Source organism: Oncorhynchus keta, chromosome 9 (assembly GCF_023373465.1).
Source record: "Oncorhynchus keta strain PuntledgeMale-10-30-2019 chromosome 9, Oket_V2, whole genome shotgun sequence".
Classification (NCBI taxonomy): Eukaryota; Metazoa; Chordata; class Actinopteri; order Salmoniformes; family Salmonidae; genus Oncorhynchus; species Oncorhynchus keta.
This window is the reverse complement of record NC_068429.1, coordinates 18,910,200-18,937,513: the sequence shown is the minus strand read 5'-3', so window position 1 is coordinate 18,937,513 and position 27,314 is coordinate 18,910,200. Positions and strand designations below refer to the sequence as shown.

At 41.7% G+C, this 27,314-nt stretch overlaps 1 protein-coding gene across 3 annotated transcripts; it reads right to left on the bottom strand.

Moving 5' to 3' along the window:
* Positions 1–9,221: 9,221 nt before the first annotated feature.
* st8sia5 (ST8 alpha-N-acetyl-neuraminide alpha-2,8-sialyltransferase 5) lies at positions 9,222–27,102 on the bottom strand. Of its 3 annotated transcripts, XM_035775653.2 has the most exons (9): positions 26,384–27,102; positions 22,054–22,161; positions 21,606–21,701; positions 17,810–17,902; positions 15,210–15,296; positions 12,515–12,659; positions 12,263–12,375; positions 12,006–12,098; positions 9,222–11,740 (listed from the first exon to the last, which is right to left on the bottom strand). In XM_035775653.2, exons 1-9 carry the CDS (start codon positions 26,527–26,529, stop codon positions 11,278–11,280), a joined length of 1,344 nt encoding a protein of 447 aa, XP_035631546.1. In that variant the 5' UTR covers positions 26,530–27,102; the 3' UTR covers positions 9,222–11,277. The 3 variants fall into 3 exon arrangements, with proteins under 3 accessions (XP_035631546.1, XP_035631547.1, XP_035631548.1); XM_035775654.2 differs by lacking the exon at positions 21,606–21,701 and having other exon boundaries at positions 26,384–27,089; XM_035775655.2 differs by lacking the exons at positions 21,606–21,701; positions 22,054–22,161 and having other exon boundaries at positions 26,384–27,080.
* Positions 27,103–27,314: the final 212 nt, after the last annotated feature.

The window sequence follows — 27,314 nt, the reverse complement described above, 5'->3', positions numbered from 1 at the left end:
ATTTTATTCATCCGCTTCCCTGGCCTTCAGTTTCGTAAGAGCTTCCTTGAGTTTCTGGAGGTGTAAGACAATTCATTTGACCCGTGGCGGCAGGCCGCGCAGTGGCCCCTGGGTACACTGGACTGGACTGGCTGGTGTGTGGGTTTGCGGGAGGAGGATGCTGGGGCCGCAGGGAGCTCTGTCTGGCCAGGAGCGCTCCTCCTGGGGCAGGGCCGCCAACACGCTCTGCTCATGAAAAATTACTGGCTTCACGTGACCCACAGGAGAAAGCCCTGTGAAAAAGGAGCCTTGCCGAGAGAACTTATCCTCTCTGCCCCGCGCTGTGTTCTCCATTATTCATAGTGTCAGGATCGCTTTACGGGCCGGGGGCGTCTCGCTTTTACCTATGTGCACACTCAAGCACACGCACACTCACACACCTACAAGCACAAACACAACACACACCCCTCTCCACCACCTAACACGCCTGGACACACATAATGCATTATCATGAACAACTGCAGGACATGACTGAACATACAAGGCCTAAGTGTATTGAACTCATATTAGTCCTATGCATGGAGCGCTTACCTGCAGCTAGTCTATAGTCAAACTAAAAGTCCAGCTGTAAGACGAATGTCCAAACAATGATTATGTTATGGCTGGTGCTATGGATCCACTTTGCACCTCAGAGAGCTGGTTAGAGAATTTAGTTGTAGCAAATATTTCATATCTGACAACCATTAACCATAAAGTAAAACAAAAAAATAAGTTCAGATGTTTTTTGACCAAAGAAAACAGCATTTCATGCTAATCAACACCATTTAGTGTTTTCTGTAACACTTTATTATAAGCTCATTAGTAAGGCCTTATGAGTTGTTCATAAACATCTATAACTACATTCATAAAGTATTATGACCAAGCTGTATGATGCATTATGATGAAAAGTTCTATAAATTAACAATAAGGGGCGGCAAGGTAGCCTAGTGGTTAGAGCGTTGGATTAGTAACTGAAAGGTTGCAAGTTCATATCCCCGAGCTGACAAGGTACAAATCTGTCGTTCTGCCCCTGAACAGGCAGTTAACCCACTGTTCCTAGGCCGTCATTGAAAATAAGAATTTGTTCTTAACTGACTTACCTAGTTAAAAAAATAAGCCTGAGGGGGTGTAGTATATGGCCAATATATGCTGTTCTTATGTACAACGCCACATACAACATACAACACAACCCCCCGACGTTCCTTATTTATATTATAAACTAGTTACCAACGTAATTAGAGCACTAAAAAAATATACCTGTGGTATACGGTCTGATGTAACACGGCTGTCAGCCAATCAGCATTCAGGGCTCGAACCACCCAGTTTATAACGCCTAATACAAATCATGTATAGTATATAGCTACTTCAGTCACACCTTCAGTAAAGCTCCATCCATAATGACCTCTGCTGTTTAGAAGGAGTCAGGTCAACCCAGCCTCACCTCTGACCACATCCTGCAAGAACAAGTTATTTAGCTTGTGATATACAAACTATCATCTACTGTAGCCTACTTACTAGAGTTTGGTGTAGGTTAAATACTGTGCATGGTTGTGGTTTCAGTTTGCTTGTTTAATCAGGAAATGCAGGACATCTCTTAAGCCGTTTCTCCTACTCTTTTAAATGGAGTTGAATAAAACATGTTTTAATCACACAGACCCATGTTTAATTCACATGGACAAACGATTCAAATAGACGACAGACGATAAGACAGGTTAACCACTTACACAAAGCTACAGGCAAAGTAACACTTGATCTAATCCTGGATAAAAATCCAATCTCAAGTAGTACTGCATTGTACTTTGATATCCTGCATTCTATGAATGCTAAAACAAATGAAAAGGTCAGCACAACTTCCTGTTGAGGGTTGAGAAGTTTTTAAGAAAACAGTAACCTCAGACAATGTATTATTTCGGAATCAAGTTCATGTGCACATGTGGCACACTCCATAACCTTTCGTATACATATCTGCACCTGTGCATGAGCCAAACTGTTCCATTAGGCTTATTGCTGCTACCAGATACCGGCTCATCTAGACAGGAGGCGGTCAGGGGGGAAGGAGATTAAGGAAGGGGATTGGAGAGGAGGGAAAGAGATCGTCATAATAATCTTCATATCTCTATAATCAACTGTCTGATGATACACAATCCACAAATGACTGCAGATAGTCAGGTCTCGTCTCAGCAGTTAACCGCAGAGCATATCTAAAAATAGCTACATGATTGACTGATTGATTTGTTTTATTATTATAGTGTTGGTCATCTTCAGGATGCCCAGCCCACATGGACTTATAAAACACTGCATTTGCTGTAGCTAAATAAATAAATAATATATATATATATATATGTTCACCACAGGAGGTTGGTGTCACCTTAATTGGGGAGGAGAAGCTCCTGGTAATGGCTGGAGCTGAATATGTGGAATAGTATCAAACATATTATTTCCATGTGTTTGATGCCATTCCATTTGCTCAGATCCAGCCATTATTGTGAGCGGACCTCCCCTCAGCAGCCTCCATTGATGTTCACATACAGTATACAGTATATACGGCAGTGACATACAATTGAGAAAACAAAACAAAAGCCTTTTAAGTATAAAACTTCTCTTGTCGCGTCTTCCAAGATTTGGAGATCAAATTTGCAACCAGGAACACTTCTTCTCTGAATTGTCATTCAAGGTTTTCTTCAGAACTACTACAGAATAGTTCTGTTTTTGTTGTTACCGGTTTTTTCAAACAAGGTTTCTCTTAAATCATCATATAATGTACAGTAAAATAAAAAGTGCAGTTCATCGCAGACTGTACTGTACATAGCCACTTTTCTTTGTTTATGGCATTGAACCTACCTACTTCCATTTCCAGAGGAGGTATCCCGGTTCTCAACTGGGCACACAGGGACCTTTGGTTTCTGGTTAGGTGAGAGGTGACATGAGGTTCTGGATCCTAGCTGTCAGTTGACCATTTCTCTTTGTAGTTTAGGGTTCATTTGTGTTTGATCACTTTGATATTGCATCATAACTTATTTCTAAATACAGTATGTGTTGTAAATCAGCTTCCTTAAATATGTCGTTGAGTTCCTTTGTCCAAGGGTAGTTGTGTTTTATCCTAGTTGAAAACCATGTTTGTTATTCTGTCTTCTGGCACATCAATAACATGGTTCCATAACCTAATCATTTCACCCCTCTGACCCCCCTTTCATGGGCTCCAAAACCATGTCTCATTGAATAGCAAGACTTGGGGCAAACTTATGCACTGCTAAAAAACATTGTATGCCTCTATTCTGAATAGAGGTTGCTGTTTTGGCTTTTTTTTACAAACCCAGATTCCAGCAGCATAGTTATAGGACACACATATGAATTATATAGCTGTGAATATGTACCAAGGTCTTTACTAATTTACTAAGAATGGACCCCAACACTCTACTTTCAGAGTCAGATATGGACTTGATACCCTCCTCAAAGGTCATATATTGATCAAAAAGGAAACCAGGGTATTTACAATGCACTCAGGAAGTATTCAGACCCGTTCTCTTCTTCCACATGTTGTTACATAACAGCCTTTTTCTAGAATGGATGAAATAATATGTTTTCCTCATCAATCTACACACAATAGCCCATAATGACAAAGCGAAAACTGCTTTTTATAATATTTTTAAAATGCATATAAAAATATTTAGGAAAACCTGTTTTTGCTTTGTCATTATCGGCTTTTGTACGTAGATTGATGAGCGGAAAAAAACTATTTAATCCATTTTAAGAATAAGGCTGTAACGTAACAAAAGTTTGAAAAGGTCTGAATACATTCCGAATGCACTGTATATGAGCAAGTGTCCTTTAGGGGTATTGCTCCAAAATAAAAGTCATGAATACTTCTTACTCTACCCTTTTTTCTGAAGTGCATTATCTGGGTTTTATTTTGGTGTGGTTTTTTTTGTGGGTTTTACTCTGGTATACCAGATCTCCATGCTACAGTCTCCAGTCAGGCCAATACACTCAGGACCTTTACTTTCCACAAGCTCTGTTGAGGTAATCACATTCAACCCCACACATGTATTCAGACAGTTGTGGGATGTTACAAAACAGTTGACGACTAGTTTTCCCTTTGTTGATATTGATGTGAAATGTATCATTTTGTGGTGATAATCTACCATTCAGAATGACTCACTTGAATTCCTTTAAGAAGCCAATTAACTTTTCCCCATGCCTATTTCCCCACATTTCGATAAAACAATTCATTTCAAAACAACACATTTTCAAACTTGAGTAAAACCCCATACACAGTATTGTAACACAACTACATGTGCTAACAAAGCACCATACACACCTGGAGCGGCAGGTACCCTAGTGGTTAGAGTGGTGGGCCAGTAAGCCAAAGGTTGATAGATAAAATCCCCAAGCTGACAAGGTAAAAATCTGTTGTTCTACCCCTGAACAAGGCAGTGAACCCACTGTTCCTTGGCCGTCATTGTAAGTAAGAATTTGTTCTTAACTGACTTGCCTAGTTAAATGTAAAAAACACCATACAAAAAAGGTGCTATCCAGAATCTGAAAGGGTTCTTTGGCTGTCCCCATAGGAGAACCATTTTTGATTCTGTAGAAAGGGTTCTACATGGAATCCAAAAGGGTTCTACTTGGAACCAAAAAGGGTTTTCCTACGAGGTCAGCCAAAGAACACTTTTGGAACCCATCATTAACAAATAATTAATTTCTTACCTTCTTAAGGACTTACCTCTTCATCCATATCCTATCAACTGCTGATCATCACAATCAATGTGACAACATGCATCTACACAACTGGATAACTGCTCACCTGTATCCCTACCCGACCTCTTCATTTTCTTTATAACCCTGCTGACTTCTCTGAATCTTCTCCTCCGTACCTGCTAGTGAGGTGACCTGAAGATCACGAGGTCAATCCCTTGTACTCTGCTCCCTTTATACCCCATGTCACCTCTTTAAATAAGCATGAGAACACCATTCAGTGGAAAGTGAACTTGGATTTAATTAGAACAGGTGAAAACAGAGAAAGCTTTGTGATTATACTGTAAGAGGAGAGACACAGTGATTGAAGTTTACTTGGTTAGGATTCAGACAGGTTGGTTATGTTGAAAGGTCTATGTTTAAAGGGGAATATTGTGATTCTTGTGGCTTCTCGGTCAGTGTCAAATGTTTTGGGCAGATATTGACTGTGTTTTATTCCTCTAAAAGCTACACGGAGCTTGATACATAGTGTATGTAGGATCTGGAAAACTTAATTACGCACATTCTCAATTCAAATACGCTTTTTTGCTGCACAGGAAATGGTTTTGACTTGTTTCGGGGGCCTACCCTGTACATCTAAATACCTAGTGGTTCTGACAGCTCAACGGTTTCAGCATTATGCTAGGCCTGTGAAATGCATTAGGCCTATACAGTGCATTCGGGAAAGTATTCAGACCTCTTGACTTTTTTCACATTTCGTTACGTTACAGCATTATTCTAAAATTGATTCAATTGATGTTTTTCCTCATCAATCTACACACAATACCACATAAGGCCAAACCAAAAACAGGTTTTTCGACATTTTTGCAAATGTATAAAACCTATTAACCTGAAATATCACATTTACATAAGAATTCAGATCCTTTACTCAGTACTTTGTTGAAGCATCTTTGGCGAGCGATTACAGGCTCAAGTTTTCTTGGGTATGACGCTACAAACTTGACACACCTGTATTTTTGGAGTTTTTCTCATTCTTCTCTGCAGATCCTCTCAGGTTCTGTCAGGTTGGATGGGAGCGTCGCTGCACAGCTATTTTCAGGTCTCTCCAGAGATGTTCGATCTGGTTCAAGTGGCTGTGCAACTCAGGGACATATGGAGACTTGTCCTGAAGCCACCCCTGCATTGTCTTGGCTGTGTGCTTAGGGTCGTTGTCCTGTTGGAAGGTGAACCTTCTTCCCAGTCTGAGGTCCTGAGCAGGCTTTCATCAAGGATCTCTCTGTACTTTTCTCCATTCATATTTTCCTTGATTCTAACTAGTCTCTCAGTCCCTGCCGCTGAAAAACATTCCCACAGCATGATGCTGCCACCACCATGTTGTACAGTAGAGATGCTGCCAGGTTTCCTCCAGACGTGACACCTAGCATTCAGGTCAGAGTTCAATCTTGGTTTCATCAGACCAGAGAATTTTGTTTGTCATGGTCTGAGAGTCCTTCGGGTGCCTTTTGGCAAACTCCAAATGGGCTGTCATGTGCCTTTCACTGAGGAGTGGCTTCCGTCTGGCAACTCTACCATAAAGGCCTGATTGGTGGAGTGCTACAAAGATGGTTGTCATTCTGGAAGGTTCTCCCATCTCCACAGAGGAACTCTGGAGCTCTGTCAGAATGACCATCGGGTTCTTGGTCACCTCCTTGACCAAGGCCCTTCTCCCCCGATTGCTCAGTTTGGCCGGGCAGCCAGCTCTCGGAAGAATCTTGATGGTTCCAAACTTCATGTCTAGGAGCTCTACGGACAATTCCTTCGACCTCGTTTTTGCTCTGACGTGCATTATCAACTGTGGGACCTTATATAGACAGATGTGTGCCTTTCCAAATCATGCCCAATCAATTAAATTCACCACAGGTGGACTCCAATCCAGTTGTAGAAACATCTAAAGGATGATCAATGGAAACAGGATGCACCTGTGTCTCATTGCAAAGGGTGTGTTTTTTATTTCTAAAAATCTGTTATGGGATATTGTGGGATGAGGGATAAAAATTATTTAATCCATTTTTGAACAAGGCTGTAATGTGACAAAATGTGGAAAAAGTCAAAGGGTCGGAATACTTTCCGAATGCACAGTATATGGTGCACATGGTGGTGGATACTATACTGTAGGCCAGGTCTGCCTTGATACCTCATTCATGGTGTGGAGGTATGAAGTGTATCACATCACCTACAGATGTAGGATCTTAATTTGATCACCTTGTTGCAGGAGAACTTTCCTGCAATGCGTTTGTATTTGAGGTCAAAAAGGTTTATTAAGCTTGTAATTTCCGGTTTGACATTTCAGAGTTGATTTTCCCTTACGAAAAATGTATATTAATTATAATCCACATAATAATTCACATTTCCTGTTACTACAGGATTATTTTCCTGCTGTAGCAAACTGGCTCAAATTAAGAATCAAATCAAATCAAATCAAATCAAATTTATTTATATAGCCCTTCGTACATCAGCTGATATCTCAAAGTGCTGTACACCCAGCCTTGCAGGTCACGGTGGCTAGGAAAACTCCCTAGAAAGGCCAAAACCTAGGAAGAAACCTAGAGGAACCGGGCTATGTGGGGTGGCCAGTCCTCTTCTGGCTGTGCCGGGTAGAGATTATAACAGAACATGACCAAGATGTTCAAATGTTCATAAATTACCAGCATGGTCGAATAATAATAAGGCAGAACAGTTGAAACTGGAGCAGCAGCACAGTCAGGTGGACTGGGGACAGCAAGGAGCCATCATGTCAGGTAGTCCTGGGGCGCGGTCCTAGGGCTCAGGTCCTCCGAGAGAGAGAAAGAAAGAGAGAATTAGAGAGAGCATTTCAGTCCTCTTCTGGCTGTGCCGGGTGGAGATTATAACAGAACGTGGCCAAGATGTTCAAATGTTCATAAATGACCAGCATGGTTGAATAATAGTAAGGCAGAACAGTTGAAACTGGAGCAGCAGCATGGCCAGGTGGACTGGGGACAGCAAGGAGTCCTCATGTCAGGTAGTCCTGGGACATGGTCCTTTGAAACTGGAGCAGCAGCATGGCCAGGTGGACTGGGGACAGCAAGGAGTCATCATGTCAGGTAGTCCTGGGGCATGGTCCTAGGGCTCAGGTCCTCCGAGAGAGAGAAAAGAAAGAAAGAGAGAAGGAGAGAATTAGAGAACGCACACTTAGATTCACACAGGACACCGAATAGGACAGGAGAAGTACTCCAGATATAACAAACTGACCCTAGCCCCCCGACACATAAACTACTGCAGCATAAATACTGGAGGCTGAGACAGGAGGGGTCAGGAGACACTGTGGCCCCATCCGAGGACACCTACCCTACATCTGTAAGAGTTTCATTGATTTATCCATGTCATGTGTGTCCAACATTACTTAATAGATGATACGTGTGGGGTCCCAACATCTCGTATATAATAGCATGGTCTTTCTCAGATTTCACTGCCATGGCAGGTGTATTCCTATTGCACCTAATAGTTATGGTATATGGTGACTCAGTGGGACTTGATTATGATGTACAGATGCCATATCTTAATTTGAGCCAGTTTCAGACAGCAGGAAAATAATCCTGCAGCAACAGAAAATGTGTATTTTTATGTGGATTATAATTTATGATTTTTTTTTGCAGAGCAAATCAAGTAAAATGTTCAAGTGGAAATTACAAACTTTAGAAGCCTTTTTACACCTTGATTACACTACAAGTTTGCATTTTACTTCAACAACAGGATGGTCAAATTATGATCCTACATCTGTAAAGGCAGCAGTAGCTGCCTTCCGTTAGTGATTCAGTGAGCGGACAGGACATAGACACCACGTCTGCTTAATTATTGAGGCACTGACAGTAGCTTTGCTTAAGGAGCTAATTGGAGCAGACAAACCAGAGGTCAACTGACCCGAAACGAGACGGTAAATTGGTCAATTCTACACCATGTGGTTGCGGACCATCCATTTGGAGCACATACAGGTTTATTTTCATTATGCACTAAATGGAAGAAAACTGACTGAAACACGGAGGAACTACTTGGACTTGGCATAAGAGACGTTCATTTTCTGTTGAATGCCCTAATGATCATGGCCCGGATGTGCCCATCAACTGGAGACAGAAGACTTCTCTTCAGATGAAAAGATAGTATTAGCTGTCCTGCATTGGGAGAAACTTCATTTTCCTGTCATGTTAATTTCACTCCCTCAAACAGATTATAGTTTGATAAATACTCCAAATGCTACGCACAGGGCACACACTGGTTGAATTACATTGAACCAATGTGGAATACAAGCTGAATTGACATCTGTGCCCAGTGGGTGTATTCAATTGCCTATAATGCTATGCTGCGTTTCCCATTTGCAGTGTTAGTACAGTAGATTTTGGCTGTGTGGTGATTGGAGGGTTAAAATGATTGGTTGAGAAAAATTCCTGACCAAAATCCATATTTCTGTGTAGATCAGATGTTTATATATAGAAACAAAATGAGCAAGACAAGCAGAAAAGCCAAACAAGTTTATTTACAGACACAATATAAAGATGATCCAGAATATAGGTTTTGTATCACTGTTCAAGCTGTATTCATTCTATCCATTCATTTTCAGACCAATTCTTCTACTTAGTTCTTTTTTTACTCTATAAAATGTATGATATTTTGTGATTCTGAGTCAAACTGAAAAGGTTTAATAATGTGCTCATACAGATTGAATAAATGTACCTTGTGCATTTTATCTTTTACACACAATCTGTGTGACTGAGTTACAGGTGAAAGAATCGTCCACATTTTTTAGGAGTAATGTCTTTTAAATATCATGGTAATTTGGGGCATTGCATGTACAGAAGAACGGTCCTATGTTTTCAGTTCAGTCAGCAATGTTCCTCTTCTCTGTCACAGTTAAACACAATAAATATTAATAGAAACATACAGCATTCCAAGGCCGAGATCCACAATGCTTTCAAGGGTACATTGTCACAAAGGGAAAATGACACGATGCAGTGACAATAATTATCTTATTTCAAAACGGGCCGATAATAGTCATTCCTTTCCATCATCTGTGAAAAAGTGCATCCATCACTCAATTCTCTTTTAAAATCTATTCAAGGTTCGGTGATGTAAAAGGTTCCATCTCTCGCAGTGCACTGGGAGCTTTAGCAGAAGCTGATCATTGTAAACATATTTCAGTGGTGGTTGCAGGCACACACAAAGCAAATAATACAGTATCATCATGCACAGCATCACGAGTATGCAAATGGTATTCTATTTTACAGTAATTATAGAATATTAAGTCATTTCAACAGCAGAAGTGAGCCTTTTCTTAATGAGGTTACACTGTCAGCAGACAGTAAGACCAGGAGTTTGTTTGATATGATCATCCGTTAGATAAGTGATGCAGGGGTGAATTGCATATCTGAGAGAGGATTTGTACAGTAAGGCAGCGTGGTTTTAAGACATGAATGACAGCGACAAATCAGATTGCTCAACAGTACCCAATAACTAGGGCCAGGGTATCGTTCTTTGACTATGTGACCTGACCAGGAAAACCTCAAAGCCCTAGTTACAGGCTATAACATAATATAGGCTACAACAAGGACCTAGAATGTTCCCAGTCAGGTCCCAAGGTGAGGAAACACTCCTGGCCATGCAGAGTGACTAGGACTGTCTGTTCTGGAGGTCAGACATTTTACTATGGTGGTGTAGATTAGAAAATATTCATCATCTGGCCTTTGTCCAAAAACAGCGAGCAATTAAAACACCACCATTTCACATCAATAATATCCAAGGATATATTCCAGCGTTTGGCAAGTTAGTTATACAGAAGAAAGTGGACCTGTGAAAAAGGTAATCTCTGGTCAGGAGTGTTAACAGTGTTTTATATGAAATATTTACCCATGTAAAACAGGTTAATGTAGCTGGACAACAGAACGTTGAACTGTTGGATCTTTGAAGATATATTTTGGATTTGCTACAACATCAATAGTGTTCAGGCTTTTTACACAGACATACATAAAAGCTGCCTCACCCACAGTGTCTGAGAAAGATAGCACATAGATGGGTGGGAATCATAACACAGGAAGTGGCAAAGACAAGGTACAGGAGGAGGTGAGGGACACAGAGTGGCCCTATATCAGTGTAAATACTTGTGCAACGTTGAGTTCAAATCTGTACAGCAGTAGTACCACCGAGCCACTAAGATTTCACAAAAACGACATCACTCGGAAAGACCACTTTACATTAAAACAAGCAACCTACATTAACAGAATCAGAAATACCGGCGGTCATTGGAGTTGCTTATTCAGCAAGAGAGTAAGAAACACATTAAGTAGACAGTGTTTGCATTAAAGCAAGCAACCTCCAATTCATGGAGCTACTGTAGAGCCCCCAGATATACGGCGTGAGTTTAAAAGGCTCTTGTCAACTGTAAGATAAAAAATATTGTACCTTTCAATTAAGGTATGAAAAATGTACAACAGACATAAACAGATGCTGACAGACAGACAAAAACAAATGGTGACTCCCCACGATACATTGCAGTGTGGGCGTGACTCTGGTTCACAATCACGTGCAGGCTCCCGAGTGTACATGGAGGATGCCTCGCGTGTGCATGTGCAGGAAGTTAAAGATCTCGTGGGGCATAGCGTGGAACCCGGGGCGGGGCTTGACGTTGTCGTAGTAATGGTGCGTGATGAAGATGCCTGAGGGGTTCATGGGAAATGCCCAGAAGCCGTAGAGGTGGACCTCCTCGCACAGTTCCATGGCGGCGGTGACCAGCATCAGGCCGCTGCTGAGGCGTTTGGCGCGGACACCCTGGACACCCCAGAAGCGCTGGACGTTGAGCAGGTACTGAGGATGGAAGAAGAACACACCCCTCTGGGAGTCAAAGTCGTCCAGCATGTACTTTACCCGGAAGGAGACATCAGTGTTACGCGTGTTGTAGAAGGCGGGTAGGACCACCGACGAGTTCTCATAGTTCTGAAGAACCTCATAAAATGGCCGCCGCCACTTCTCTAGCTTCTGGAACCTGGTGGAGGAGGAGAGTCGAGGTAAGTGATTCGTGTTTAAAAGGAGGGAGGGAAAGGGGGTGTGTGTTTGAGAGGAGCAGATGTGAGTGCTGCAGCTCTGTGCCCCAACATTACATTTCACTAAGTGCACACCCATTGTAACTGCCTCCGTTAATACATTTCAAGTCTAGATGTTCTGTCTGTCTGTGTGTGTGTATGTGTGTGGCACAATGACAATGCAATGTTAATGGCAATACACTTTTTTGGTGACATAGCCTACAGTACCTCTCTGTTATAATACTTGGATTAATCGTCACCAGATCTGTTTTGGAGCCTACATCAGCAGAATACTTCTCGCTGATGGGTGGTATGTTGCATCTTTGAAGGAAGGAGAATTATTCACATTATTCAATGCAGATTCTGAGAAGATTGAAAGTAGTTCAATACTAGATCTTGCCATGTGAAATCTGCAGACCAAAATAAATCAGCTCAAGTGATGCTGGTAAATATTTTTAGCACTACGGGATGAAGATGCAGTGTACCTAAACACAAAATCTGCTGAGTCAATTTCCTTCCCACATTTGCTGTTCTTGATGATTCCTCCGTTTCCAACAACAGCACATTTCTTGAACTGGGACTTGGAGTACGGCATGTCCTTTAAATGAAACGGAACCAGTGTCAGTTCCATCACTTTAGGGTGGGAGGTATAGCATTGGATGCATGGATGGATGCATTGGATGCATGGTAGTCTTACAGGATGCTATACTATATATTGTTATAGTTGGAACACTCACGTCGGGGAACATCTTGAAGACCTCAGTAGTGATGGGCAGGATGCCACTGGTGTCCACCTCATACCTCAGCTTGGTGCCTGCTGGGGTGTTCCTCTTGGTGGTGAACAAGAAGGAAGGTGCATTACAGCAACGCGACAGAGACATCCTAGTGGAGAGAACAAAAGAAGGACGGAGTTCCTGTCGGATCTAAACAAACTGTAGTCGAACAAGGCTGCTGGAGAAACAAGCAACACAGCAGGCCTGGTCCTTGAGGAACAGAACGTTGCACCCCTGCAATAGAAAGTATCTCTAGAAGTTGGGTTACAGTCACACAATAAAGATTGCTCAGATGTCTCTCTCTATATAGAACAGCTATTGTCGTGTTAAAATGTTATGGGATGCATTTTCTCTGTTGTTTTTGATGGTAGGCCACTCTGGTAGGCCTACATTATAATCAAATAGCCACAGTACCCTACTTGATCAGTGTCTGAAACTGTAACTTAAAACAGGTACAGCCTCAGTGTTCACAGTAAATGTGTGCTGGAAGTTGCACAGAATTTTCACAACATTCAAGTTGTGCTCAGCAGACCTGAAATTTGCTGTGACAAAAAAAACGTGGGGGAACATTGGACTAAATTTCCTTCTTGTCCAACCAGCGTATGCTTACTAATCATGAAAAGCATTCAGCTACTTGCTGTGTCGCTCTGATGATAGAACTAAATGTGTAATAATAGGACATGTGTAGCTCTGATGATAGAACTAAATGTGTAATAATAGGACATGTGTAGCTCTGATGATAGAACTAAATGTGTAATAATAGGACATGTGTATCTCTGATGATAGAACTAAATGTGTAATAATAGGACATGTGTAGCTCTGATGATAGAACTAAATGTGTAATAATAGGACATGTGTAGCTCTGATGATAGAACTAAATGTGTAATAATAGGACATGTGTAGCTCTGATGATAGAACTAAATGTGTAATAATAGGACATGTGTAGCTCTGATGATAGAACTAAATGTGTAATAATAGGACATGTGTAGCTCTGATGATAGAACTAAATGTGTAATAATAGGACATGTGTAGCTCTGATGATAGAACTAAATGTGTAATAATAGGACATGTGTAGCTCTGATGATAGAACTAAATGTGTAATAATAGGACATGTGTAATAAGCTCTGATGATAGAACTAAATGTGAATAATAGGACATGTGTAGCTCTGATGATAGAACTAAATGTGTAATAATAGGACATGTGTAGCTCTGATGATAGAACTAAATGTGTAATAAACTAAATGTGTAGCTCTGATGATAGAACTAAATGTGTAATAATAGGACATGTGTAGCTCTGATGATAGAACTAAATGTGTAATAATAGGACATGTGTAGCTCTGATGATAGAACTAAATGTGTAATAATAGGACATGTGTAGCTCTGATGATAGAACTAAATGTGTAATAATAGGACATGTGTAGCTCTGATGATAGAACTAAATGTGTAATAATAGGACATGTGTAGCTCTGATGATAGAACTAAATGTGTAATAATAGGACATGTGTAGCTCTGATGATAGAACTAAATGTGTAATAATAGGACATGTGTAGCTCTGATGATAGAACTAAATGTGGAATAATAGGACATGTGTAGCTCTGATGATAGAACTACATGTGGAATAATAGGACATGTGTAGCTCTGATGATAGAACTAAATGTGGAATAATAGGACATGTGTAGCTCTGATGATAGAACTGAATGTGGAATAATAGGACATGTGTAGCTCTGATGACAGAACTAAATGTGGAATAATAGGACATGTGTAGCTCTGATGATAGAACTAAATGTGGAATAATAGGACATGTGTAGCTCTGATGATAGAACTAAATGTGGAATAAGGACATGTGTAGCTCTGATGATAGAACTAAATGTGGAATAATAGGACATGTGTAGCTCTGATGACAGAACTAAATGTGGAATAATAGGACATGTGTAGCTCTGATGATAGAACTAAATGTGGAATAATAGGACATGTGTAGCTCTGATGATAGAACTAAATGTGGAATAATAGGACATGTGTAGCTTTGATGATAGAACTAAATGTGGAATAATAGGACATGTGTAGCTCTGATGATAGAACTAAATGTGGAATAATAGGACATGTGTAGCTCTGATGATAGAACTAAATGTGTAATAATAGGACATGTGTAGCTCTGATGATAGAACTAAATGTGTAATAATAGGACATGTGTAGCTCTGATGATAGAACTAAATGTGGAATAATAGGACATGTGTAGCTCTGATGATAGAACTAAATGTGGAATAATAGGACATGTGTAGCTCTGATGATAGAACTAAATGTGGAATAATAGGACATGTGTAGCTCTGATGATAGAACTAAATGTGTAATAATAGGACATGTGTAGCTCTGATGATAGAACTAAATGTGGAATAATAGGACATGTGTAGCTTTGATGATAGAACTAAATGTGGAATAATATGACATGGAGGATTCCGGATTTCCTGCATATTACCTATTGATTTATTTTTATTGAAAACTAGTTCCTGGAATTTTGCAACGCTAGTCCAACTAGATGGAAATGGATCGGGTTGATAATGAGTAGAAGTACAACAAAGGAGGAGGCCAATGTGTGTGATGTACGGTAGAAGACCATTAATAACGCGATCTCTGTGATGCCTTAAGGGTCAATTGTGCTTACTTGAAGTTGTTAGTCTCCACCATGTTCTGCTGCCACTTGCACACCTGCAGGTTCCTCCATCTCTCAAACAGCTCCGACGTCTTCACCCTGGCAGACAGCCAGGGAAACCCCACATAAAAACCAGACAAAGAGAAGAGTCAAGTGATCCATGTATGTTTAAGAATAAGGAAATGGTCCTATACCAGACACTGAGTGTATAAAACACTAAGGACACCTTCCTAATTGAGTTGCACCCACTTTTGCTCTCATAACAGCCTCAATTTATTGGGGCATGGAATCCACAAAGTGTAGAAAGCGTTCCACAGGGATGCTGGCCCATGTTGACTCCAATGCTTCCCACAGTTGTGTTAAGTTGGCTGGATGTCCTTTGGGTGGTGGACCATTCTTGATATGCATGGGAAACTGTTGAGCGTGAAAAACCCAGCAGCGCTGCAGTTCTTGACACAAACCAGTGCGTCTGGCACCTACTACCATACCCCGTTTAAAGACACAAATCTTTTGTCTTGCCCATTCACCCTCTGAATGGCACACACACAATCCATGTCTCAGTTGTCTCAAGGCTTAAAAATCCAGCTTTAACCTGTCTACTCCCCTTCATCTACATCATAGCTTTCACCTGAAGTCACCTAGTCAGTCTATGTCGTGGAAAGAGCAGGTGTTCTTAAATGTTTTGTACACTCAGTGTAGGTTCAGTATATGGTCACAATGAGGGGGTGGAAACTGCACAGGTATATAAAACTGACCAACAGGGGCACGGGGCTGCATGGAGCTACACTGCAGCATGCTACGTGGCTCTGCTCTATAATATGAATATTGAACACGCGCTGAGGTGTAACATGAGAATGACACTGCATTCTGTGGCTCTGGGATTAGCATTGCGCCCAGGCACTACCTCTGACTGACGCCTTGAGTCCACAGTCTTGAGGAGAAGATGGTGATAGCCAGAAATAGGTCTCTGAATAGCTCCCCTTGAACTGACATTCCCCCTTGATGATTGTGGCATTTGACTTGCTCAGGGAGGTAAAGCACCAGAGGGCTTGATGTAGTGTAATGAAAGCCAGTCACTGTACTGTCACTGCTGGCAGAGCCATGGGCGGTTGTCTGTCTGTCTGCTGCCTGGCAAACTGCCCCTCAGCAAGCTCCTCTTACAGGTGTGATAACTAGCTGGAACAGCCTCAAGAACACGTAGGCCTGTGTGGAACAGCCTCAAGAACACTTGGCCTGTGTGGAACAGCCTCAAGAACACGTAGGCCTGTGTGGAACAGCCTCAAGAACACGGAGGCCTGTGTGGAACAGCCTCAAGAACACGTAGGCCTGTGTGGAACAGCCTCAAGAACACGTAGGCCTGTGTGGAACAGCCTCAAGAACACGTAGGCCTGTGTGGAACAGCCTCAAGAACAAGTAGGCCTGTGTGGAACAGCCTCAAGAACACGTAGGCCTGTGTGGAACAGCCTCAAGAACACGTAGGCCTGTGTGGAACAGCCTCAAGAACACGTAGGCCTGTGTGGAACAGCCTCAAGAACACGTAGGCCTGTGTGGAACAGCCTCAAGAACACGTAGGCCTGTGTGGAACAGCCTCAAGAACACGTAGGCCTGTGTGGAACAGCCTCAAGAACACGTAGTCCTGTGTGGAACAGCCTCAAGAACACGTAGGCCTGTGTGGAACAGCCTCAAGAACACGTAGGCCTGTGTGGAACAGCCTCAAGAACACGTAGGCCTGTGTGGAACAGCCCCAAGAACACGTAGGCCTGTGTGGAACAGCCCCAAGAACACGTAGGCCTGTGTGGAACAGTCTCAAGAACACGTAGGCCTGTGTGGAACAGTCTCAAGAACACGTAGGCCTGTGTAGAACAGTCTCAAGAACACGTAGGCCTGTGTGGAACAGCCTCAAGAACACTTGGCCTGTGTAGAACAGCCCCAAGAACACGTAGGCCTGTGTGGAACAGCCTCAAGAACACGTAGGCCTGTGTAGAACAGTCTCAAGAACACGTAGGCCTGTGTGGAACAGTCTCAAGAACACGTAGGCCTGTGTGGAACAGCCTCAAGAACACGTAGGCCTGTGTGGAACAGCCTCAAGAACACGTAGGCCTGTGTGGAACAGTCTCAAGAACATGTAGGACTGTGTGGAACAGTCTCAAGAACACGTAGGCCTGTGTGGAACAGTCTCAAGAACACGTAGGCCTCTGTGGAACAGCCTCAAGAACACGTAGGCCTGTGTGGAACAGTCTCAAGAACATGTAGGACTGTGTGGAACAGTCTTAAGAACATGTACGCCTGTGCCGGAGTCTGTTTTAGAGGTAGAGCTGCTGCTGATTGTACATCTCCATGGCGACAGCGGCTCAAGGCCAGTCTGGACCACTTTCCCATCTATCTTTCCCGTAGCTACCACACTATCATCAAATCATTCTTTACAACAACAACAACAAATCAAAGAACAAGGGATGGTCTGAATGTTGGAACTGAGTGCACAGGCTTTGTTGTTTCATCTAAGATCTAAATTAGAAACTCATTTCAGAAAGAACACAAACCAGCAAGACACACAGGCCCTGGAGGACCATATCTGTCCATCACTGCATTCCTAACACAGGCGATACACTCACATGGTCAGGACTTTGACATCCATAATCTCCTGTCTGAGCTCTTTACATGCAGTGGAGTTGTAGTCATAGGATCCATCGTATGAATCCAGATACCTGGAGGGATTGTCACAGTCAACATAACGATTACACAATAATCAACATTAATATGGAACAGACTGGGCCACAAAACACATAGCACAGTGGGTTCGGGAAAATATTTTATAAATTGTGATACACTTAACTGTATTCCATAACAATTGGCTATACTTTAAAATGTATTATTATTATTCATCTTTAATGTAAAGACATTGTTGTGAGATGACTGGCAGGTGTGATATCATTCCTATGGGTAGGGGACCCACAATATTTATCCTGGACACTTTTTTGTCACCAACTACCAAAGTTGGTGACAAAACAGAAAGCGATACAATTTCTCTGTTATGTTTTCAGATTTTAAACATACATTATTGTATTTTGACATGGGAATTTGGACTTGACATGGGGAACAACAATTAACACTGACATTCTCTCAACAAAAAACAAGAGTCATTGTAAACAACAAAAAGTGTGAAATACATAGTGAAAAGGGGGGTAGAAAAACCTTGTGGTAAATTGTGAGAAAATATGACCAGATCTTGATGGCAGGAGCACCTAGAACGCACCACCTTTATCATGGAGGTGTGTCTGTGTCTTGTGACATGTACAGTATGTTGGTTAGAGTGAACTGTACAGTATGAAAAATGACTGTTGTATGATGCCAATGGCAAATAATGGGGAGGCTGTTTCACTGCATAGGGCAGACACAGAAAACTTACCCACATGGCACAACTGGTTACAACAACGTCATTAGGACGTCTCTTATGCCGCTATAGTCAAGTTGCACAGTTTTTATTTTCCATGTCTTTTGAACAACCAAGAAGGCCTCTTTGTCTGGTTGTATTAGATCTGATTATCTGACCAGATAACAACCAAAATATGACATCTTTCCCATGATGGCTTGGTCTTGTCACGAAATGGGCGTCTTTACCCAGTTGTAACAAAGACCAATTTGTTGTACTCTGGTTATAAGATGTGTTCTCCACCAGTTTACAACAAGAACATTACATCTTTAAGACTTCATGTGCCACATGTTGCTTGCTGGGTAGCCTGAGTTCATCAGTCCCTGTGTGGACTAACCATAGCGTAGTCTCGTTTTTCTACAGATCTCTTAGCATGTAGAAATAAAACTGAGGAAGATCACATGAAAATCGGTTGGTCCTACATTTGTACTTATTACCTATCTGGTATGAAATGCACACCCACATACATACACATATACGTGCACATGCATACACAATTATCATGTACATACTGTACACAGTCAGAATTCTCACTCAGATTCAAACCATTTCAGAAGATTTTACACCTCATTGAACTATACAAATACTTATCATAGATATATTAACAAATCTTGATTGGACAGATACCTTTTACATGCTTGAGAGGCTTGAAAACCTCTTAACAAGAGGTTTCGGACAAGGAAATAAAGAAACATTATACAGGAAATGGTATAAAACAAAAATATAAAAACATCTGTTTAATATGGTGGTAGTGATTGTGTGACATTTGAGACAAACACAATGACATATAAAAGAGAAGTAAACTAAAGAAAAGTGAAGACATGGTCGTCATTTTAGATGACAGAAAGGATTCGACCAACATGTCGCACCTTCTCCTCCCTTTTGAGATCATCATCACCAGATGCAGAAACAAACCCAAATCGGTGCATCCCTGTCAGGCCAGGCGGAGAGCCACACGAGAGAGTCAAATCTCCCTCTAGGTGTATTTAAATAGGTTTGTAATGGATAATGCTATTGATCCATGTATAAGCTTTGGAAAGGGCTTCCCTCTCTGGCACCTGGGCTGGTGGAGTCAGCCTCAGGGGCACCAGGAAAGGTGGAACGCTTAGGGCTCCTAATACATATTGAGAAGGTACTTTCTATTCGGAGCATCTTTGAAAGTAGATAGCAAATAGGTGATGTTGAGTATCTCACTACAGTCACTCCCAACAAATGGAATTCTGTCTACTGGAGGGACAGAGGGAGTGGCTGCCCAGCGGGCAAAACTGGTTGCAATGACATTTATTTTTATTTTTACCAACCATCAAAATATGTCCATCTGGTTGTAATTTGGCTATACGACCAGATAACAACCAAAATATGTCCATCTGGTTGTAATTCTGCTATACGACCAGATAACAACCAAAATATGTCCACCTGGTTGTAATTCTGCTATACGACCAGATAACAACCAAAATATGTCCATCTGGTTGTAATTCTGCTATACGACCAGATAACAACCAAAATATGTCCATCTGGTTGTAATTTGGCTATACGACCAGATAACAACCAAAAAATGTCCATCTGGTTGTAATTCTGCTATACGACCAGATAACAACCAAAAAATGTCCATCTGGTTGTAATTCTGCTATACGACCAGATAACAACCAAAACAATGTCCATCTGGTTGTAATTTGGCTATACGACCAGATAACAACCAAAACAATGTCCATCTGGTTGTAATTTGGCTATACGACCAGATAACAACCAAAATATGTCCATCTGGTTGTCATTTGGCTATATGACCAGATAACAACCAAAATATGTCTTTCCAATCACATCTTCATGTCGTCTTTACCTGGTTGTAATCTACTTATATGAAGTATTCTCTACCATACCAGAAAAACTATTTACAGCCAAAAAAAATGTCACGTATCAAACTTTGTCCGCTGGGTGAGGGGTAAATCAGTTGAATCCAAGATGGCAGTGATCACAAATGTACAACACCAGTGGATGAATTTGTAGAGCAAATACTATCTCAGTGAGATAGGATGAGGTGGAGAATGTTTGTGAAAAATATGACTGGTGTGGTAAAGCATGATTGATGTGGCTGTTGAAATACATTTAATTGAGGTAAAACACAAAAGGACAACATGGGTGACATGACAGAAAAATGCATTTGAACAGGATGCTGGGACAAAATCAAAATGAGAAAGGAAAAATGAAGCTGATGATGCAGTGTATTTTGGATTGGCTTGTTATTGAGTAGATACTGAAGTGACCTAGAGCAATATGTCTCTATTGAAAAAAACCTTATGTAAAACATATCTATCATATTTCCTATTTAGACTGAGATCTGTAGCATCTTAGCTTCATTTGGTTAAGCTCTAATGATGAAACCAGAATAAGTATTTTAGCCTAGAAGAGAAGACTGATTGTTATTTTAGATCATCCATGACACACTGGCTTTCTGCTATCCGTGAGCGATGGTCAGATGGAAAAGGGCCTAGTGACATTAGGTCCTCGAAGCACTGAAGCCAGAGACCTGCTGGGAAAGTGTCATATTTTTGTCTTCTCATAAGAGGAAAACAAAAGGAAAGGTAATCCAGGTAGGTAGCAGAGAGAGACGATGCATATGTGAGAAGAGGAGATAGGGGAACAGAGAGACGTGTCCACTATGTATATGACATACACACAGAGCTGTGCAGAACGCATGAACACACAGTTTGAGGAGGAAAGGCGTTTGAGAGATGGATGCTGAATGGGACACAGAGGTACAAGGAGCAGCCGTGGTCCAACCAGCTTCTCAGGGGGATGGGCGTTAGGGTTTGAGGGTCACGGAGGGAAGGGGGGGGGGGTCAGACAACATGCAAGAGCAAATCTGGAGTGCAACCACCACTGAAAATATATGACAGTTTAATCCTTTCAGACCAATGAAAAAGAAAGAGGCATTCTTGGGTTTTTGTAAAAGTACTTAAAATGCCTTCAGACTGGCCTACCTTTGCGAGCGTTTTTTTTTCTTCTTAATATCGGCTAGGCAGGGTGTGACTATTACGGAGATCTGTGAATCTGGCTGAAAATTCTGACGGAAACATCTGTCAACATGCAGACAGGTAAGTTAGTTAAACGTCAGTGTGAATGGGTCCTGTGTCATCATCACCCTTGCAAACATCTCTACCAGGATTCCTCAGAAATGCAAAACAAGCAGAAGCAAAAAAAGAGTAAAGTATGTGTTGCTGACTTCGTCTCTCTACTGGTTAGTTAGTACAGCAGATTGGTTGGTTATACTGGTTATGCATTACGAGTGGAGGCTTCTAAGGCCCAGGCCACACATGCAGGGGGCTGGGACATCAGCAGGAAATGGCATGTTCTCTCTCTATCTCTCTTTTTTCCTTTCTTTCTCTCACAGGGGTGTTGTACAGTCAGTCAATCACGTTGGAAATGTACCTTTTCTTCCCATTTCTGGCAGGCTTCAGAGATCCATCATCCGAGAAATTAACAGGGCCGGTCCAATTTCCTGTCTCGTCTCCTTTGAGTCGGCTAAACTGTTGCGCACTATTAAGAAAATTAGTCAGTTTATTTGGGGTTTATTGTGCGTTAAGTACCTGAGAACTAACAGTCAGCCAAACATAGACACGCACACAGACCGATACACAAACACTTCCATGTGTGCATGTATGTACACAAATGCACACACACTCCTATACACAATGCACATTTGTGCAAGCAAGCACACACAGACACCATACAGAGGGATCAGCATTTGGCTTAGTATACCAAATCAAACATGGTTAGAATGAACCTAGATAATGTGTGCATGGTTGAAGTGATGACGCATCTAGAGTGTAAAAGGAAAAGTGGCACTCAGTAACACATTTGTAATAAATGAATAAAACACCCAGTCACCACATATTGATTACAGAATATTAAAATGAAGAGGGGAAAAATAATTTAATGTACAAACGTGCCTTGTATGTAAAATCTTACCAAAGAATATTGATAGGCTACATAGCGATTATTATTTTATTTTTTTACACAAACAAAAAAATTGTTTTTAAAATCAGAAGGGGATAAATAAGTCCAAGCTCAGACTGAATAACAACGTGCATACGAGTCTGGCCATCTGGTGTGGTTCTTGGCGCCGATTCCTCACATCTGAGAATGGCATGCAATGCAGACGCACTAATGTCTCAGCTATCTCTGCTGCAGAGCAGTGGAACAGAAAACACACTTGGGTTTAAAACGGTGTGTATCATTTGTTATGTTTCTTTATGACATGAAATAAAGATGCTTCACTTGGTCCATTCATTGTGGTTAAACAGGTCAAACTTAGGTTAGTTGACAAAACTCCGTCGTCTCACACAGGTCTAAAACCCCTAATCAGTCACCATTTCAGGGTGGTTTGTCCAATCTGCAGAATATCTTAGTTCTGTAGGTTAACCTATAGAATACTTTTCCCATTAGGCTCATGCACAACCTGAAAAACCACAACGCATTATATAAATCTGAACCACATGTTTATGGTTAAGGGGTTACATAGAGAACAGACAAACTGAAAGATACTTAACGGTTTACAGACAAAAGTGGCATTTAGACCAACATTGAAAGGTGCATAGCACCTGTACCCTCCCAGGCCACAACGCTGACCCCTACTAGACTAGACAAATCTCCTCCCTGAGTAACATGGGTGGATTGAACAGATTTTTGTCAAAATCGCATAAGGCAAATCCAAATATCCAAACTCGTAAGAAATCAAAATGATTTAATTCAAACACTAAATGTTTTGCGTAAAAGGGACATGTTTGATTTAATTCATCATATGCGAAGAGTAAAGGCATGACCCATCTCACTAAGAAAAAAAAAACAGGAATCTAAATAAAACCATTTGATCATTCATGCCATTGTGCATTTAATCCTTTGGTTCTGGTCCATTAAGGCCTGGTGGACAGCACAGTGTAGCACTACAGTGTACTGGCAAATAATCTTACACATAAAGCCTATCTGTAAGCACATTATGTGATCAAATTAACACTGCTTTTTGGGCCGCATGTCATTATTGCAGGAACCACTTAAAAACCTCAATGACACCCCCCCATGGCTGTTGCAGTCAGGGTGGAGTGCACTAAAACAGGACATGGATTTAAGGGCTCTGGATCTTCTATGGGATGCTCCTAAATTAAAGAAACCACGCAGCGGGTGCAGACATTGCACACCTGCAGACCATCAACTATCTACAGTAGAGCAGTAGAGGCTGGTGGGAGGAGCTATAGGAGGACGGGTCATTGTAATAGCTGGAATGGAATAAATGGAACGGTATACAACCACGTTTGATGCTCCTCCCACCAGCCACTGCTTCAGAGGGATGCAGTGTCTCTAAAAAGGCGCCCATGCTCTGTCGCTCTGTCGTAACCGGCCGCGACCGGGAGGTCCGTGGGGCGACGGACAATTGGCCTAGCGTTGTCCAGGTTAGGGAGCGGTTGGCCGGTAGGGGTGTCCTTGTCTCATCACCAGTGACTCCTGTGGCGGGCCGGGCACAGTGCGCGCTAACCAAGGTTGCCAGGTGCACAGTGTTTCCTCCGACACATTGGTGCGGCTGGCTTCCGGGTTGGATGCGCGCTGTGTTAAGAAGCAGTGCGGCTTGGTTGGGTTGTGTATCGGAGGACGTATGACTTTCAACCTTCGTCTCTCCCGAGCCCGTACGGGAGTTGTAGTGATGAGACAAGATAGTAGCTACTAAACAATTGGATACCATGAAATTGGGGAGAAAAACAGGCTAAAAATTCAACAAAAAAACTAAAACAAACAAAAATATATTAATATATGCCATTTAGCTGACGCTTTTATCCAAAGCGACTTACAGTCATGTGTGCATACATTCTACGTATGGGTGGTCCCGGGAATCGAACCCACTACCCTGGCGTTACAAGCGCCATGCTCTACCAACTGAGCCATTGGTGAAGTCATTCTTATAGACATTAAAGAGCTATTGCTCCCATCCTGTTGAGTCTATCAATTTTTCTTCCTGTCCGTTGAGCTAAGCGTCTTATTATCAGCCTGTCAATTTTAATATTATATTAGGCGTACCCAAATCATTGAGGGTAAAACAAAGTCTGCAAAATTAAAAAGATCAAAATGGCTTAATTCTGTCTACAGCTGCAAAAATATGAAATAGTCTTGGAGTAATGGAGGACTTTGCTGCTGGTTATTCTCACATAGTGCTCTCTGCAACTGTCATTATTGCATTGAAGCTTAAGTGTCTCTAGTATTATCTTTTCCAGACCCACAGAATTTGGCCAATTGCAAAGATGGTTTACTGAGATCCTGGGGCATGAGAGAAACTCATGAGATTGAGACCCATGTACTCAGGCATCGTTTGGCTGGGCTACGTGTTGGGAGGGGTTGGACCTGTTGCAACGACTTTAGCTTGTTGTCATCGTTTCAGCATGGGGGGGGAGAGAATATCTCACAGTGACATAATTAACAAGACTTTCTCTCTCTCTCTCTGTGTTACTGTGTAGCAAAATGGCTGCCGTTATTGCCCACTGGCTGGGTCCGTTGTGACTGTAGCCCATTCCCCTCTGTTCCAGTCGGTGTGCTAGGAGTGCGGTGCAGGAAGGCAGATAGATAGGTTGATAGAGATATTGCTGGGGCTGGATTCATGCCATCTCAGCCATAGTGTCAGGATGCCATGAATCCATAGGATGTCATCAGAGTAGTCCCCGCAGGACACACACACAGGGTGAGGGGGCTTTGGGCAGGGGGGGGCACAGTTAGAATGCAGCACATGTATGTTTGTTGTAAGGCAAAGTCATAATGCACTGTCTGAGGGGTGGTGGGGGGGGGGGGGTTAGTGTGACAATTGTTCTTATGTTCTTATTTTGGGAGGGGGGGGTTAATTATCTGAAGATGAAAATATCTCTGCTTCTCAGCATCTGCTCGTCTCACAATGAAAAACATCCCAGAGGATAATGCAGAAGTCAATGCCTTCCAGTGATTAATAATAACATCTTTCACTATGGGTGCTATTAGCTAAAATAGATTGCATAAGAAAAGGTCTAATCCCTATTAGAAAAGATATTGCTGTTGCAAAGGTGTTACAAAACATCTTAGGAATGCATTGCAGCATCAGTGCATGGCTATGTGTGCATTGAAGCCCACAGGGTAGTAACTAATATTAAATATGACAATAACCCTGTGACATAACATGTAGAAATGATCATTTAGTGAAAATACTGATCAATAAACTGAATCAAGAGATAATTTTTGGTTTTTACTGTGATATCAGCAGATATCCAAGCCTTATGTAAGAAGATGCATGACCAGTACAGCTGAAAATCAAAGACAAAATCAAATAAAAGGGAGTACACTGCCATAAACAGCTGTGTATGGCATGAATGTGATGCTTCATTTTCAGAAAAATATCAAACAGAAATATCATGAGAATAGTGTCAATATGCTACTGGAAAATGGAAGGCTGATTGCTATTGTTCTTTTCAGCCATTTAGCTTATTTTCCCCTTCATGCAGCAAATACTACAACCACTAGGCTACTCCCACATTTACACTGAATTACAACAATGACAGTATTAATAGGCCTACAATTATAACAATAACAGAGACATTTGCTTCACAAAATTGAAAAATATCAGGCTGTCCCTTACATTTCAACATTATGCAATTGTTAACAATTGAGTCTTGCAACCTCCTCTTCAGATGAATGGCAAATTATTTGACTTGGGCCTATAGGCTACATGTAGAATATATTTCACAGCGCTTACCTTTTAATGTAGTTTTTGCCATAAAGAATCTGTTGTAAAAGTGTAACCAGTCCAAATGCGCAAATGAATATAAAACAAAGCGACCTATTGCCGAGTAAATCTCTACCCGACGTAGGGTCGGAGTATCCCATTCTTCGGCGCAGCATCCACTGTTGCCCAAAACTCCAGAATTAGCCTTCTCTCGGCGCAGCATTCAGAATCAATCACACAGGTTTATCGTGAAAGCATTCGTGAGGACATTGTCCAAATGTCTTTATGATATGTTTACTAACCTATCCTTCGCTGCGGTCACAGCATTGATCTCATTGGCCTATATAAATCATAGAAATATAAGCTACGATTCCGGACGGAAAGTGATTTGGTTAGAAATTGTAGAATACAAATATTCTGGTATTTTGCAAGGCTGATGGAACACAAAACATGAAATGTTTCGTCAAAAATGCCTGACATTTCTTTGAGATCATGGCGATAACCTCTCGAGTGGGAGGTGCGCTCGATCGAGAGGCTGGACAGACAATGGCAGGCAATGCAGATGGATGGAATTCTTTCTTTTGCCCAACGCAGTTAAGCAAAAACCACGCCCGGTTATTCAGAGGGGCGTTCTGCAACGCTGTGAGCTCTCTCCAGGTTCGGAAGTGAATATCACGTACAGCAAAATTCAGTCACTGATTAATATTAATAACGTGGACCGAGCTAGCCATTACCGTCCTCAACGCTCAAAGACATATTCAATGGCTGTAACATAGCGTATTCAACTGAATGAGTTGTATTTGATTTAACCAGGCAAGTCAGTTAAGAACAAATTCTTATTTACAATGACGGCCAACGCTGGATCAATTGTGCGCAGCCCTATGGGACTTCCAATCACGACCAGATATGATGCAACCTTAGTCCACTGCACCACTCGGGAGCCCATGATTAGCTAATAAAT